Source organism: Anoplophora glabripennis, unplaced genomic scaffold, assembly GCF_000390285.2.
Source record: "Anoplophora glabripennis isolate ALB-LARVAE unplaced genomic scaffold, Agla_2.0 scaffold360, whole genome shotgun sequence".
In the NCBI taxonomy this organism is placed as follows: domain Eukaryota; kingdom Metazoa; phylum Arthropoda; class Insecta; order Coleoptera; family Cerambycidae; genus Anoplophora; species Anoplophora glabripennis.
Genome location: NW_019416516.1, coordinates 347,360 through 363,461, shown reverse-complemented (window position 1 = coordinate 363,461; position 16,102 = coordinate 347,360). Strand labels below are relative to the sequence as shown.

Below are 16,102 nucleotides of genomic sequence, written 5' to 3'. Positions count from 1 at the left end.
GAACAAAATTGTCCAATAATTAGAAATACTGTTTTTCCTTAGCATATATAATTTTACATTCTATTCGATTCTACAATACAGTAGATTATTATTTTCTAATGTTGTAATAATTAATGTTAATGCAAAGTTAACTTGTGTTTCAATTAAGAAAATAATAAAAAATGGCACTATTATATTGATTATAGGTTAGGTTAGGCTAATTATATTACAAATGAGTGAAATACAACAGTGGCAAAAAATTCTTACATAAGTTTGTTATACATACGAAGTTTCGTCCAAAAGTTGTGATTTTTTAACAAAAAAAATAATTGAGAACCGGTTTTTCACGGTTCTGAACAGTGGTTAACCAAAGCCCCTCACCAAAAAAAAATGATTTTAGTCACAACAAAGGGAACCTAAAAAACATCTACAAAAGTGCAACTGTTGGACAAATCTATTCATCTGCCGGCATATCATAATGCATTATAATTTAGGTAGGTATGTTTAGAGGGATATTTTGTTCACTAATATTGTTACAACATGGCATTTTGGAGACCTTTTCAAACGGAACAAAACGAAATTTACCATTCAATATAATAAAATTGAAGACATAAATAATTAAAATACGTTGTTGGCTAAATGAACATATAGTAATTTTCTACACATTATTATATATACAAATTATTATAATTGTTTACAATTAGCAGAAAACTTTTTTAGATACGTCTATGAACTTAAATCTATTAAATTTTATTGTTAGGCGTTTTTATACATCTTCAACTGACTTCGGAAAGACTATACCACTATATGGAAAAAATGCATTTAAACCTTGAAATTTGATTCGGCCTAAACTGTTTATCATAAATATTAAAACCGCAGTTACTGCAGTTCTATAAATTAATGGTATATGCTGATTTTAAACTTGGTGATTAATTTTCTTGTTGTATCTGTTGGATTAATTATTGTACGTTTGTAAAACTTCCTCATGGATTATATTTTTCGTACCTTTCCTTCATACACCATTTCTTTTAACGGGTAAATACAGTCTCATAAAGAATTCGTGCTTTTTCTGGTAAAAGAGAAACCACAACGTTTTAAGCTCTTCCATCTATATCGGAGGACCCGCAAATCAAGTTAAAAATGTATCTAATTCGGATCATAAACCATCTTTATGACACTCGCCGTTTTATAATATTCACGACCATAATGATCGCTGTTATTTATAATCCTTAAAACACAAATAACTATTATTTTAGCTTTGTTCCTTCCACTGCTTAGATTGGTACATTTTCTGATGCATCATCCACGTGGAATTTGATATGCACCTGTCCATTTGTAATCTTACTAACCAGAGAGGTATGTATATTTACGTTGTAAGAGAAGAATCTTTCGTGATATATATACTCGTCTGGAATAGCTACGGTATTAAGACACGGAAAATATACTTATTTTAATTCTTTGTTTTATTAGCTCGAGAATTTTCATTTTGCATTTTTTTTTTCAAATTCTTTGATAATTTCACCTGAATTTTGTTACATAAAATAGAAAACTAGAGTTATCTCTGTGCGAAATAATGTATGCATTGTATCTACTGATATAGAAAAAGATAAGTATACTACTTCGATTGTTTTTTCGGAAAATTTGTTATCGTAGAAAATACACCAACGGTGTTCTTTACTTTTGTCCTAATATCTTAAATTATATGTATAGCAGCCAAAGCGATAAACAGAATGTAAATAAAACAATGCCTGTGTATGGTTTATGTAAATATCAGGTCTATCGGTAAGCAGCTATAAAAATGTAAATACAAATCAGATTTCATAATACGCGTTATAGATTACGAACGTATTACATCAGTGTATCCATTTTTAAATAACAACACCAGAGATCACAATGTTTTAAAGTATTTGCTACTTTTCCAAACAAGCCAACTCAAAGAAGAAATATTTAAGAATCCATATCCATAACAACGATTATGGTATTAATACATAGTGTTACAAATTGTATTTAATGACACTTGTTAGGTTCTCAGATTATCAGTTTCTTCTTTGAAAAATTAAATGAAGTAAAATAAAATACACTTGTCCTCCTCTCCATACTCATTTATATGAAACGATATGAAAAGATTTGCGTTGTAAACCATTTGGATATCTTCATCCCAAAATTCGATAATTCTTTTATGGATTAATGATGAAGTCTTTTTAAGGAATTGCTATGTGTTTGTAATTTTCACTCTGGTGATGGTGGCACAAATTCAATATCAGAAAATGTATTGATCTAAATTTCACAGGGTGTCACCTAACGAATGTTACATACTTCAAGGGTGTTATCTAGAACCCAAATGGTGTCGATTTAACCAAACTCGCTTAAAAACGCCACAGGGTGTTAAAGTTCCTCTTTTGATTTGTTTTCTCACAACCCAGTTAACCAATTTGAGCAAAATTTGCTGTTGCTTAGTTTCTCTTCATGAAATATGCAGTGGTTATGTTCCTATTGGGTTAAATCATACAGGTCGTTCATTTTACTACAACCCTTTATGAATATTCGTCTGTAATTTTTTTGTACGTTTAAATTTTTACACGCAACCATCAGAAATAGGTAGAAAATTTTATTCTACACATAAAATGCATGAAAAGTCGAAATTATGCTCGGTTATGAAGATATTACAGAAAATATTTCACACCCCATATTTTTTGGAAATAGCTACGTATCCACAACACCGTGACAATTTCGATAAGTCACTGTCAAGTTTGTATTTTGCAAATGTTTGTTTCTGAAAATGTATCGGCACAATGAATTTACGAATTATGAAATGAGAGACAATATAGTGGTATATGTACAGGACAGGAACATTGTAGTGGACGCGCTGCCAAGAGAACATATGAAGAACTTTATCCGAATCGCAGACAGACTTCTCATACATTGTTTGCTTCTTGATTCACCAGATTAGGAGAAACTAGAAACTTTTGCTCTAATTCACGAAATGGAAGGTACGTTCAAAGAGGATACAAGACGAAGAACAAATTCTGGAAAAGGTAGAAGAAAACCCTTAGAGGTGTTTTTACTTGTGGAGCGAAGAAAATCCACGTGCAATAAAAGAGCATCACTTTCAACACGATTTTTCAGTTAAATCTGGTGCGGGATTATAGGAAATTGTATTTTTGGGAATATCACTCTACCTGCAAGGTTGAACGGTCAAAACTATTTGGAATTCCTTCGGCAAGAACTTCCTGAGGCTGTCGAACAGTATGTAACATTCGTTAGGTGATACTCTGTATCTATTTTTACTGCAGAACTCGACACACTGTTTTCATATGCTTGTTTTATACTTTTTAGTAATTTTAGGTATTAAACTTGATCTTTTCGAATTACTAATTGATATTATTTGCCGAGACTTCTATTATCTGCGGCATAGATTTATCTACGTTTTGAGTTCAATGAATCGAATTCAAAACGTCAGTTTTGATTTTTAATTTTATTCGCAATTTTGGTGTGAAATTTTCTTATAAAATGTCACGAATATTCTTGGAAAATTATCCTTAGTCTTCCATTCGGGATAATTTTCAAAATATACGTGATTTTATAAGTGAAAATTCAATGGAATAAAGAAAAATAATATCAGCATTATTGCATTATTGAAGACACTGCATGTTCAAATATTACAAGAAAATCAATCACCTTGTTAAAAATGAGCATTTACCATTATTTTAATAAACTGCAATATCTGCAGTTTCAATATCTATAACAAATACACTAAACCAAACAATTAAAGGGTCAAAAGAACTTCCGAAATTTCGTTAAAAAAACTAGAATCTTAGAGCATCAAAATGCTCTTTTTTAATTCTCGATACGACCATTGTTCACTTAAATACAGTCTGTCAAAAATCACGGAAAAATTTCGGAAATTCTTTTGACCCTTTAATTTTTTGCATTAGCGTAGTTTAGTTCGTATAAACTTTAAAGAGTCAATATGCATTTTTTCCAAGATAATGTAAAGACATCTCTACGGTACTATAACTATACTACTTCATTTTAATCTTCGATCACAGTGGAGACATTATTAGAAACTAAATGGTGGTGGGTAATTTTCAAAAACGAACTTACCATCCTCTGTTCCCCCCGTCCTTATGCACCGCAACGGTGAACCCAAACATAGACCCGCCGTCGCTCTTGTAAGCGGCATAATTGAATTTATCGATATTAAAAGNATCTATTACAAATATTAGTAGCATTAAAAACACAACTAGTTTAAATGATTGTGGTGGTTTTGAGTAAATGGTTTGTACCTCGCCATTTTTTGTTTTAGTGTTATCTTTCTGCTATATTTTGGTCATGATTAAAATTATTGGTCTTATGTATGGGTTTTCTCATAGTTCTCATCATCTCCCGATGATACTCTCATCCAAATATAAATAAAGTTTGACTGATTCATTGATACTGTGCCCTGTAATTTTAATAAGTTGTTCTTCAACCCCCTTTTTGTCAAATTTAAGACAGCAGTCACGTTTGCAGAATAATTAGATATTTTAACTTGTTTAGCGTAAATTTCTATATGAAAAACTGCGGATTTAAATAACAAAGATATTATAGATAGATATATAAGAAGATATTCTTCGCAACTGGGCAATTTGTTTCATTCCAGTTGGATTTGGAGTTAAAAACAATACATAATGTGATTTTCCTTTTTTTTTCCATCAATTTCTTGTACAGACAGACAGGAACCTTGTGTAGTTTTAGAGGTTTGATTATATTTAATGCGACCCGGTTAAGTTTCTCAGATTATCAGTTTCTTCTCTGAAAAATTAAATGAAATAAAAGACACTTTTCCTCCTCTCCATGCTAATTTATATGAAATGATATGAAAAGATTTGCGTTGTAAACCATTTGGATATCTTCATCCCAAAATTCGATCATTCTTTTATGTTCATTACCGATTAATGATGAAGTGCTGGCTTTTTTTAAGGAATTGATATGTAATTGTAATTTTCAAGCTCTGGTGGGCAGAAATTCTATAAAAAAATATAATAATCTAAATTTTACAAGGCGTCACCTAACGAATATCACATACATCAGGGTATAATCTAGAACCCAAATGGTGTCGATTTAACCAAACTCGCTTAAACGAAAAATATCGCAAAAAATCTACAGTGTTAAAGTTTCTTTTTTATTTGTTGTTTTCTCACAACTCAGTTAACCGATTTGAGCGAAATTTGCTGTTGCTTAGTTTCTCTTCATGAAATATGCAGTGATTATGTTCCTAGTGGGTTAAATCATACAGGTTGTTCATTTTACTACAACCCTTTATGAATATTCTTCTGTAACTTTTTTGTACGTTTAAATTTTTACACGCAACTATCAGAAATAGGTAGAGAATTTTATTCTATACATAAAATGTATAGTGTACCTATCAAAAGTCGAAATTATGCTCGGTTATGAAGATAATACAGAAAATATTTATTAACACATACTCCATATTTTTTGGAAATAACTACGTATCCATAACACCATGACAATTTCGATAAGTCACTGTTTTTTTCCATTTTAATCATGATCATGAAGTGTTTAAGCTCAAAAAATTTCACAGGGTTATTCTGGGTATATCAAACTGAAAAAATTAATCTTTATATTAGTCATTTCGTGAATATTTCTAATTTAGCCGTCAATTTTCTAAAAAACCATAAATTTTTTAAAATTCCTGTAAAAAATGAAAAAAAAAAAAAATTCCTAAAAGTTGCGGCAGCATGTTCTAGGACATTTATTACAGTTTTCGAAACTGCTCCTCAATTCTCTGTACGGCCATTTGTCGATGATTGAAGACAAACGGATCCTTTTCCATTAAAAGTCCGATATTTCGATGAATAATGGTCGAATCGAAATTAAAAAAAAAAGGAAATTAAAGCTGAATAAACAATCTATCAGGTACATGCAATGGCTTAGCTGAAAAACATTTTTCCAAAGTGCGCCTATTGCGATAAGCCGGCAAATAAATAGTTTTTCAATCTTCGATCACAGTGGAACCATTATTAGAAACTAAATGGTGGTGGGTAATTTCCAAAAACGAACTTACCATCCTCTGTTCCCCCCGTCCTTATGCACCGCAACGGTGAACCCAAACATAGACCCGCCGTCGCTCTTGTAAGCAGCATAATTGAATTTATCGATATTAAAAGGAGTCACCAGGATCACATTGTACAACACAACCGCACAAAATAACATTAATTTGCACTCACACATGTTTGCGATATTTAAAGTCAACAGACGGCAGTAAAACTAGGAATATTTAACGCACTACTATTATTCGTTCGATTTAACCCTCGGAGATCGGTTTCGCATTATTTAAAATATCGTTCGGGTTGCCTATAACACTCTGCCCGTTGGCATATTATTTACAATTTGAATGAACTAATCGTGTCAATTAGCTAATGATCATTTTGAAAGTACTGCGCGCTGTCTTCAAAGTCGTGTTACGACTGGCGATCTCCGTGTTAGTTTGAATTGTATCGTGGAAGCGCCAATCTTTCAAACGGGCGGTTTGCCGCCACTTTGGCCACCTGCCTCGAAATGCCGTAAGTTTGTTGTACCCCGTCAAGTAAGCTGTATTCGTGCGATGTTCATTCAGTTTTCGATGACTAGATGTCGCTAAGTGCGCAAATCTATCTAAGATTTGTTTACGTACTTGTCACTCGTAACCCTTTTGTAATAATCCGCGTTAAAGAATAAAATACGAAGTAAATATGTGAATTTTCGTTACAGAATTATCTTTTTTTTCATTTATTTTTGAGGTAGGTTAACAATTTAAAGTTGTAGTTGAATTTTTGTAGAACGTTCAGTTGTAGAGGTTAAGTGTAACCTTGTCTTTTTGTAAACATTTATTTTAAGTTGTCAAGTTCGTTAAACGTTTATTAAATTTTGGGATAAGTAACTGTGTTTTTCAGAACAAAATCGGGGCGATTTTAAACTTAACCCCTGCGCACGCCTAATATTGTTTTCAACTGATTTTGTGTGCGCGAGAGTTTCTTATTGTTATCTTCAAATTCAGGATTTCCCTCGGATTTTCACATTCAAGTAACGCCTTTTGTGTTGCGATAACAATTTATTGTTTGCAAGGGAAGACGAACCATGAGACAAGAAACATGATGAAAACTATGTACGTATTACTGCTGGTAATGGGCTTTGTGACTGCTTTAGGTGAGTTATTAAATATTTTTTATATTCCGTAAAATGTTATACGTAAGTCTTAAAGATTTTGGAGTTCTACTTTTTTAATCATTATTTTTTAATAAACTATACATCTTCTTTATTCCTTTTCATCCATTCTATAACTAAATAAATACATACAGGGCATCCGCAAATTTCACCGACAACGTTTAACTGTATATTCACGACGATCTACAAAAAAAAAATTAAATAAAAACTTTTTGGTTTTTGAGTTACACAAACCTTCAAAGTTGTAAAAAATAGAACTAATTTAATTAATAACTTCATAACGTTAAAATTTGGCTTATTTATTTGGACTATTATGGCATATTATTTCTTAAAGCTTTAGTCAAATCGATGTACTGGATGATAGTTTTCTCCGGTTACCTCTCCCTTTTAGCGGTCAAATCTTTTACAGTGGTCATATGTTTTTAAAACGGGCAGCAACATTGAAAAGGTCGTTTTATTTTAAAAAAATATTGTCTCTTGAGAAAATCTCCTACAGATAGCCATACAACATAAAATATAAACTGTCGAACTTACTAAAAAACCTGTTTCAGTTTTGAAAACCAAAAAAAAACATAAACAAACTGATGAGTGTTTTTTTTTCTCAATGTGAATGGTTAGGCAAAAATTGTTTGAGGCAAAAAACCTTTTATCTGTCATTTCGTGATCGCTATTTGAACTGGACACTGCGAGGTTGCTAAATTGGAGGTTGTGTATTGTGTATTTCGGTAAACACGTATGTGTGGGTTAAGAAGCAGTACGCCAGTATCTGTTGTGTACATTTGTGTTTAAAAAACAGTGTGTATATTTGTCATTTACTATTATAAACACACAAAAAAAAAAACAAAAATGCAGTACCGCATTTTCGTTAGTTTTTGTGTGTTTATACTTGTAAATAGAGAATTATCTTTGTAGCATTGTTAAGGTCATTCCTTAGATTTTGGTATCTTCGAAGGTCTGTAGTTATCAAGGTTATACTTACGATTAGTGAGGTTTGAGGACAAAAAAAAATTAACAGTTTTCTCTCGAATTTATGTTAAGTCTTACATGTACCAAAATGTAAAAGATATATGTAGGTACTTAGTTTTTCATTCTACGAATACGATTTAATAAATCTTTGCGAAGTTGCTTCTAGGTACATTTTTAGAAAAACGAAAAATTAAACCCATGCGCTTCAAGAATACATCGGAGTGGATTTTCTTTGTTTTTAAGGATAGGGCTGTAACTTAATAATATTTAAATTTCCTATAAGGGAATCCGAAATCCATTAATAAATTTCCGTCACGCTAATATAGTCTTCGGCCCTGGCCAATGGAAGATTAAATAACTTTGGCTCGGCAGTGGCGCCCTACATTATAATTCGGCGTAATTTAAAGTTTCTCCCGTTTTGATGGAGAACCGACTGTTCACATATTTGAAGACACAGCTTGGTGGAAGGATCCCATTGGGAATAATTTGAAAATTAAAAATATCATTAATCGTGTTATCCAAACCAACATGAAGAACTGAATGTGGTTTCAGTTTCAGTTTTATTAAAGCTCACAATTAAAATTAAAAACGAATTAAATAAAATGTCAAACTACAGACCACCATCCAACTTTAGTAGTTTGTTTAGGTAAACATTGACTTTGCACTGATTTGACTGTAGGATTGCACTTTGAAAAATTACTAAAATTGCTTATTTTCACTCAATCGTATAAGTTGGTCAAGGTATTAGGCAATCCTCTAAATTTGTAACTCGCTACACGTTAATTGACCTCAATTTTTATAATAAAAATCGTGAAAAACCACAAGCTAAACCATAAACTACCATAAAATACCATAGAAAAGTGTAGATCACCATAGAATACCATATAATGCCATATAATATCACAGACTACCATATAATGTGTAACATACTCTTTAAATATTAAAGTGTCAAATTTTATGTTATGGAATAAAAACAATCTCTAAAAAATATCGAAATTGTAGCATTTAATAAATTCGAAAACAATCAATTTTTGTTTCTTTTTAATTCGTTATCTCTCTAGAACTAGTGTCTCCAATTTCAAAGGAAAAAGGCTATTTTGCTGGCAATTTGATAAAACTTTAAAATAATATAAGAAATTTTGTCACCCTTTTTTATAGTTTATTTTTTATCTCGGTAGAGGTAACTTTTTATATATTTCAAATTCACACACGGCGCCTATGTGCGAAGAATAATTTTGGCAAATATCACGGTAGGATAAGTCCAACTTAAAGTTTCCCTGGGTTTAAAAGTCTCCTTATCTGTTTCCAATAGGTGAATCTGGGCGTGCATCTTGTTTGAGGAATTCCCGAGCGGACCGAATGTAAGCCGTATAATATAAATGTATAATGCGAATGGGAGCTGTGCCATTGCCACACCGCAGACACCTGCAGATTTTCACAAAATTTGAATATATCGCTTTGAATACGATTGCTTCCTAAATAAATAAATAAACTTAGGTTCCCCTCGACACCTCCATATATTTTAAATACTTAGGCTTGTCAACCTACTACGCTAAGCTACCGTAAACATATTCGAAAATCTAAAGAAAAAAAAATTTGGAAAATTTTTTTCGACAATTTTGAAAATTCTTTGAAATTTGTTATTTTTTTAATTTTTAATTTTTTGCATTGAATCAAGATCGAATATTCATTTCTACATATTATATTATTATATATTATATACAGGGTGAGTTTTTTCGATGATTATTGTAGGGATCTGGGAAAGTAACAGAGATACAAAAAAATTTAAATGATGAAAGAGGTGCAGTTTTATTATTATTATTAAATGTTACTTCTATTTTTTGAAAAAACGTCATAGCTAATTCGATATATGGAAAAATTCGAATTCAGTCAATTCCTTCAGATGCGTGTAGCTCCGTTGCTATTTATTTTGCAAAAAAAGTTTAAATTACAATTGTGCAAAACCGTACTTATCTTATCAACTTCGACGTCACCTGTTACATAGGTGTTGTATAACAGTGAAAAAGTAATATTAACGGTCGATAGAAGGAAGCACAAAAAACAGGCACTTAGGTAGGAAATTCTGGAAGGAAGCCTAGAGAGTTGAAGACTGGCAGTTGAAGTGAGTGCCGCGAGTAGTGAAAAGTAAGACCGTGGGTGTAGTGTGAAAAACGATAGAAGTAGTGTAACAATAAACGTATTTAACTGGGATTCGGTAGCAGGTAATATTCTTTAAGTACTTTGTTGTTAATTGTTCTATATAATCTTATGATTGTGATGATTATAGATGTTTCATGATAATAATTCTTTGTATGTTTAGCTTCCATTGCTTTATGCTCAAGGGCATATATTTTTCTAAGGTAAAATTGTTATAATTATACTTAAAGATTGCTCCATTATTTATTTCATGTTAAAAATATATATATTGTCCTGATTGCCCGCCATTACAATAACGACTTCTTTGTTTCACATTTAACTTGTTTTTGTCATGATAACGTTATTCGAAAAACCTAGATGTTTCATGATAATAATTCTGTGTATGTTTAGCCTTTATTGTCTTATGCTCAGGGGCGTATATTTTTCCAAGATAAAATTGTTACAATTATTATTGGAGATTGTTCATTATTTGTTACATGTTGAAATATGTATATATTGTCGTGTCTGCCCAGATATTGCAAAACAACTTCTTTGTTTCACATTTAACTTGTTTTACCTTGATTACGTTGTTCTTTGATTTCTTGTGCTCACTTTATGTCATACGTATGTAAGAGCTTTGTTGAATTTACTAACATTTTCACCCATGATTATTATTATTGTTATTATTGTTGTTGTTCTCCCGAAATCTCAACTTTAGCTGGATAGCCTCCCGTATTATGGGACTCCAGTACCTTCCCTATTATTATTGCTATTATTATTATTATTATTGTTGTTGCTATTATTGTTACTAAAACCTCTTCAGTTTTACTTGGAAGTGTATATGTCAGACTTGAGTAAGATGACATTTAGTGAGAAATTAAATAAGTCCAGTTTTGATGATCATTAGCAAAGGTTCTTAATGTATGCCTTTGGTTAGCGGTTGTTTTGTATTTATATTTGGGGTGGTAAGAGCAAAGATCGTGGGTTTCTCTGCCATGCTCTTTCCCCACAGGAGCTCTAGGTGAGCCTGGCACTCTCCTTTTATGTTTAATGGTTGTTAATGTTTTTGTTGTTCTTTCTATTTGTCACATGTTTAATTTGAATTGTATGTAAATAAAGGTTAGGTGTATTTACTCTGCTTTTGTTTTATATAATTAAACCATACATCTCCTCTACAAAGTTAGTAGCCAGTGCCTTCCGGTCAATTAAAAATAGATACACACAACGTAGGTAGTCCTTATGACGATCACATATTTTTGGCCACAACTACGTTTACTTATTTTTTGTCGAACCTAGGGTTGTTATACTACACAATGTTTCAGGGTTTTGCAGTGTTAATAAGACAGACAGTGTCATCAAATTGTTCGTGTGCACTTTCATTTTGAAGTTATAATATAAACAAGTTTTTTGAAATGTGTGTTTACTTGTCGATTAGAGAATGAATTTTGTGCATTATACATAATAATTAATTGAAGGTCAAAAAATGTATCAATTTCTTTACTATATATATAAAACTGCTATAAATGTGATAAAAGTGACCGACCATTATAAGACTTTGTGTGCCGGAGATCACAGCTTGCAAGTTATAAAAAGTAAACATTAACCCCGAATATCTCACAAATATTGTTTCGGCTTTAAGCGATTAACATATAAACTGAATTTATTACAATATTTTTACGTTTACGGTGCATTATAATGTCACACTTATTCGACATTTCATGGAAGGTAGGCATTTTATCGGAGTACGATTTTATGGGCACTATGAATAATGCATGTCGAGGTTGTAACCTTAAAATTACAACAGAAATGAATTATTTCTCACTAATATTTCCTATTTGGAAGAGTAAGTTGTATTTTTAAATGAGAAATAAAACGAATATGGTTTCTTGTATTATTTCGTAATATAGGGTATCCCAACGAAAATTTGACCCCCCCTATAATTGGAAAACCGAATAATATTTCAAAATTCGCCGAGACCCGTCGATTTTTGTTCTTGGGGGGAGCTTTTTTGACAGTCAAGCCAACTCGATATGTTCATCCCCCTAATGCCTAGCAACCCCAACTTAAAAATTTCAAATGCAACTACCCCACTTGTGGCACATCATTTTAAAGCCCTTTTCATTGCGAATACAGTGACGTACCGTTTTTAGAAATCGGTTGAGATTTGACAGAATTATTGGTTACAAACGAAAAGATGACAAACCAACTTACGCGTAGTAATTTCTACACAAATGCCCACCACTAATAAGTTTTTCATCTACTACACATGACCGCATTACCTAATTGTTATTGATGTGTCTATCAGTTTACAAAAAAGTCAGAAATGAAATAAAAAAGCTGAAGCAAATAATAAATCAGATTTATTTGATGAATTGCTCAAAATGACCCCCGTTAACTTCCAAACAATAATACAGTCTGTTTTCAAATTCTGTTCGAACATTATTAAAGACATCCGCAGTTATTAATCGGCATTCTTCTACAATTCTCTGACGTAGCACTTGCAATGTTTCCGGCTGAGTGGCGTACACTCGTGATTTTAAATGACCCCACAGAAAAAAGTCCAAAGGGGACAGATCCGGAGATCTTGGTGGCCATTCGACGGGACCTCTTCTGCCAATCCAATGCCCCGGGAAATGGTCATCCAAAAATTGTCGCACAGCAGCAGCATAGTGCGGGGGCGCACCATCTTGTTGGAAGGTTATTTCATTTTCTAGTAAATTGTCGTCACTTTCTAAAATCTCTGTTATCCTAGGATCAATTGTACTTTCCAATAATTCTAGATAGGTGTTTCCATCGAGATTACCTTGGATGAAAAATGGTCCAACAAGATGGTCGCCCAAAATGCCTGCCCAAACATTCAATTTTTGAGGTGTCTGAGTATGAAATTCCCTGATTAAATGCGGATTAGTATCACTCCAATAACGACAATTGTGTCTATTCACTTCGCCATTCAACATAAATGTGCATTCGTCGGAGAAACATGTATTGTAGAGAAGATTTGGATTCAGTAGAAGTTGTTCACTAAAGTATTCGCAAAATTGGTTACGGCGATCAAAGTCATCTTCATGTAACTCTTGAACCAGCGTCATCTTAAATGGATGAAACTTGTGTTTTTTCAAAATTCGATGAACACTGGAACGGGATACGCCAGAAGCTTGAGACACAGTTGTAATCGATTGCTTATTATCCATCTGTACATGACCCAAAACTGCCACTTCAACTGCTTCATTTCGAACTGGCCCAATTACTTCACGTTTCTTGTTTAAAAGCGAACCTGTTGCAACAAATTTGTCAATCAGGTGTTTAACGTACTGGTGGTTTACATTTTTTTCAGGATGATTGGCATTAAAAATTCGTGCTGTAGCTTTAGCGCAATCGTGATTTCGATAATAAATTGCAACAATTTCTACTCTTTCCGCGATAGAATAAACCATTTCGAACACACGTTAATACTTTCAATAACGGCTGAAACTAACGATTTCTTGGTCACAAGCAAAAAACACCGACTTTTTTTGTAGTACTGATTTTTTGTTATTTTGAAAAGGTCTGAATTCCTATAAACTTAAGTATCTTCTACTAATAACTATTTTAGTATCTAGTTTTATTTGCTTCAGCTTTTTTATTTCATTTCTGACTTTTTTGTAAACTGATAGACACATCAATAACAATTAGGTAATGCGGTCATGTGTAGTAGATGAAAAACTTATTAGTGGTGGGCATTTGTGTAGAAATTACTACGCGTAAGTTGGTTTGTCATCTTTTCGTTTGTAACCAATAATTCTGTCAAATCTCAACCGATTTCTAAAAACGGTACGTCACTGTATTCGCAATGAAAAGGGCTTTAAAATGATGTGCCACAAGTGGGGTAGTTGCATTTGAAATTTTTAAGTTGGGGTTGCTAGGCATTAGGGGGATGAACATATCGAGTTGGCTTGACTGTCAAAAAAGCTCCCCCCAAGAACAAAAATCGACGGATCTCGGCGAATTTTGAAATATTATTCGGTTTTCCAATTATAGGGGGGGTCAAATTTTCGTTGGGATACCCTGTATAATAAAAATGTTTAGATAAACACTTAAAATTATACCTACTTTTTAAAATATATTCTAATTAAGAAGATCGTGAAGAAAATCCCTCAAATTGAAATTTGCAAATTAACAGCAGATATTTATTTTTAAAATATCCAAGCATGAACGTAAAACATTGATAATAATGAAGATTCCACCTTTCTTTCAGTTTCGCTGGTCTTTTATAAAAAACGATACTGGGAAGTATACGAAACTGGGGACGGGCCGTTTGTCGAGAAGTGAACTTTGTTTAACAACTCGTTAATAAGTCCCGACTTGTACTCGTTCAACCCTAAGACTTATCAGACTACGTCAGCGCAAATGTTGAATACTCAACGATGCGACTTAATTGGGATGGATTATTTCTTTAAGTTTTACAAAGTGGCGGTGTATGCCCACACCGTTTATAACAACGGCATAAAATAGACAATTCCACAATAAAAAATTAAGTCTCCTCAAATGCAGTTGAAATATTACACGTGGATAGTAGGTTAAACGACTATATATTTACAAAGCTACATCTGAATAGCTGCCAACTTTTGTTTGCAACAAAATGTGAAAATAAATCTGTGAAATTGAGGGAATTCAAATTATAAAGTAAAGCAATTCCAATCGTTACACAGTTTCAAAGTAACGGTGGTCCTAAGTAACGGTTCACAGGAGCGATTCCGAAGTAACGGTTCCACGGAACCGTTTGAAGGAACGGTTCACATGAACGATTCCATAGTAACGGTTCCACGGAACAGTTTGAAGTAACGGTTCCAGGTAACGGTTCCAAGTATCAGTTCTAAGTAACGGTAACAGGTGTATAGTAGCGATTACTAAGTAGCAGTAACAGTTTGTCGGCAGTCCGTCCGGCTATATGTATTTGGTCAGTTTACAACCAATATCCTAAGTAATTTTCTATTTCCATGTCAATTTTTCCTTTTTTCTTGTTTTTTTTTATCGCGTCTGTTTTTTATTTTTTTCTGTCTTTAGTCGCATCTCCACCTTTTTTTTATTTACTCCACTCTGTTGTAGCGGCGGTCTTTTTTCTTGTCTTATCATTTTGGCGTTCTTCATTTCTTACCTTTTGTTTTGGCTTTTGTCTGATCTACCGACATGTTTTGAATTTTGTTCTTACCTTGTTCTATTTGAACTATTTCAGTAAATAAAGTGGTCTTTAAAAAAACACCCGCGTTTTCTTAAAACTTCCACCAACAAAAAACGTAAAAAAACAAAACGTCTGCCATATTTTTCCTCTTAAGATCTGATGAACGAAGTCGCAGCGTTTTTGTGAATTAGATTAATACCGGCCGGAAAATCCAAAGAAAGTCAAGTTAATCCGACGAGTGCCACATTTATATCTGAAATGAAAACAGGGCATAACTAATTAACTGTCAGTTTATCACCCTCGCCCAATTCATCACGAAATAAAAGAAACCTCCGACACACGAAAACACTACGCGCTATACATTTCGCCACTTTACTCCTTATTAATTAGCCTTCATCTGGCTTACGAATAGGATGCAAGAAACGCAATCGGGACGAGATGGATGATCTCATAATTACGGCCGACAAATAAAACATCAAAAAATTATTGATGGAGGCCCTTTCCGATGAAAATAAGTTTGGAAGCTCGCTCGTCGTTTTATCTCGTCGTGTTTTCGAGTCGGATTAAAACTGTTTTGGCACTTACTTTCTGAAAAATAATTTATATTGATTACGTGATGTGGAAATTTTATTGTAGCCATGTTTTGGAAAGCCACTG

At 32.8% G+C, this 16,102-nt stretch overlaps 2 protein-coding genes across 5 annotated transcripts in view; one reads left to right on the top strand and one right to left on the bottom strand.

Moving 5' to 3' along the window:
* The window catches only part of LOC108908488 (integrin alpha-PS2), a 129,984-nt gene extending 123,535 nt beyond the window's left edge, over positions 1-6,449 (bottom strand). For 2 of the 3 annotated variants that reach the window (XM_023454820.1, XM_023454822.1), the window contains exons 1-2: positions 6,101-6,449; positions 4,084-4,137 (exon numbers count right to left, since the gene is read on the bottom strand). In XM_023454820.1, coding sequence (XP_023310588.1) covers positions 4,084-4,137; positions 6,101-6,213 — 167 coding nt within the window. In that variant the 5' untranslated portion in view covers positions 6,214-6,449. Of the gene's footprint in view, positions 1-4,083; positions 4,171-6,100 lie in introns of all 3 variants that reach the window. The other variant, XM_023454821.1, reaches the window with a different exon arrangement.
* Positions 6,450-6,667: 218 nt separating this feature from the next.
* Positions 6,668-16,102, top strand: part of LOC108908479 (beta-1,3-glucosyltransferase) — a 38,543-nt gene continuing 29,108 nt past the window's right edge. The window contains exons 1-2 of one of the 2 annotated variants that reach the window (XM_018712524.1): positions 6,668-6,761; positions 7,019-7,167. In XM_018712524.1, coding sequence (XP_018568040.1) covers positions 7,113-7,167 — 55 coding nt within the window. In that variant the 5' untranslated portion in view covers positions 6,668-6,761; positions 7,019-7,112. Of the gene's footprint in view, positions 6,762-6,914; positions 7,168-16,102 lie in introns of both variants that reach the window. The other variant, XM_018712525.1, reaches the window with a different exon arrangement.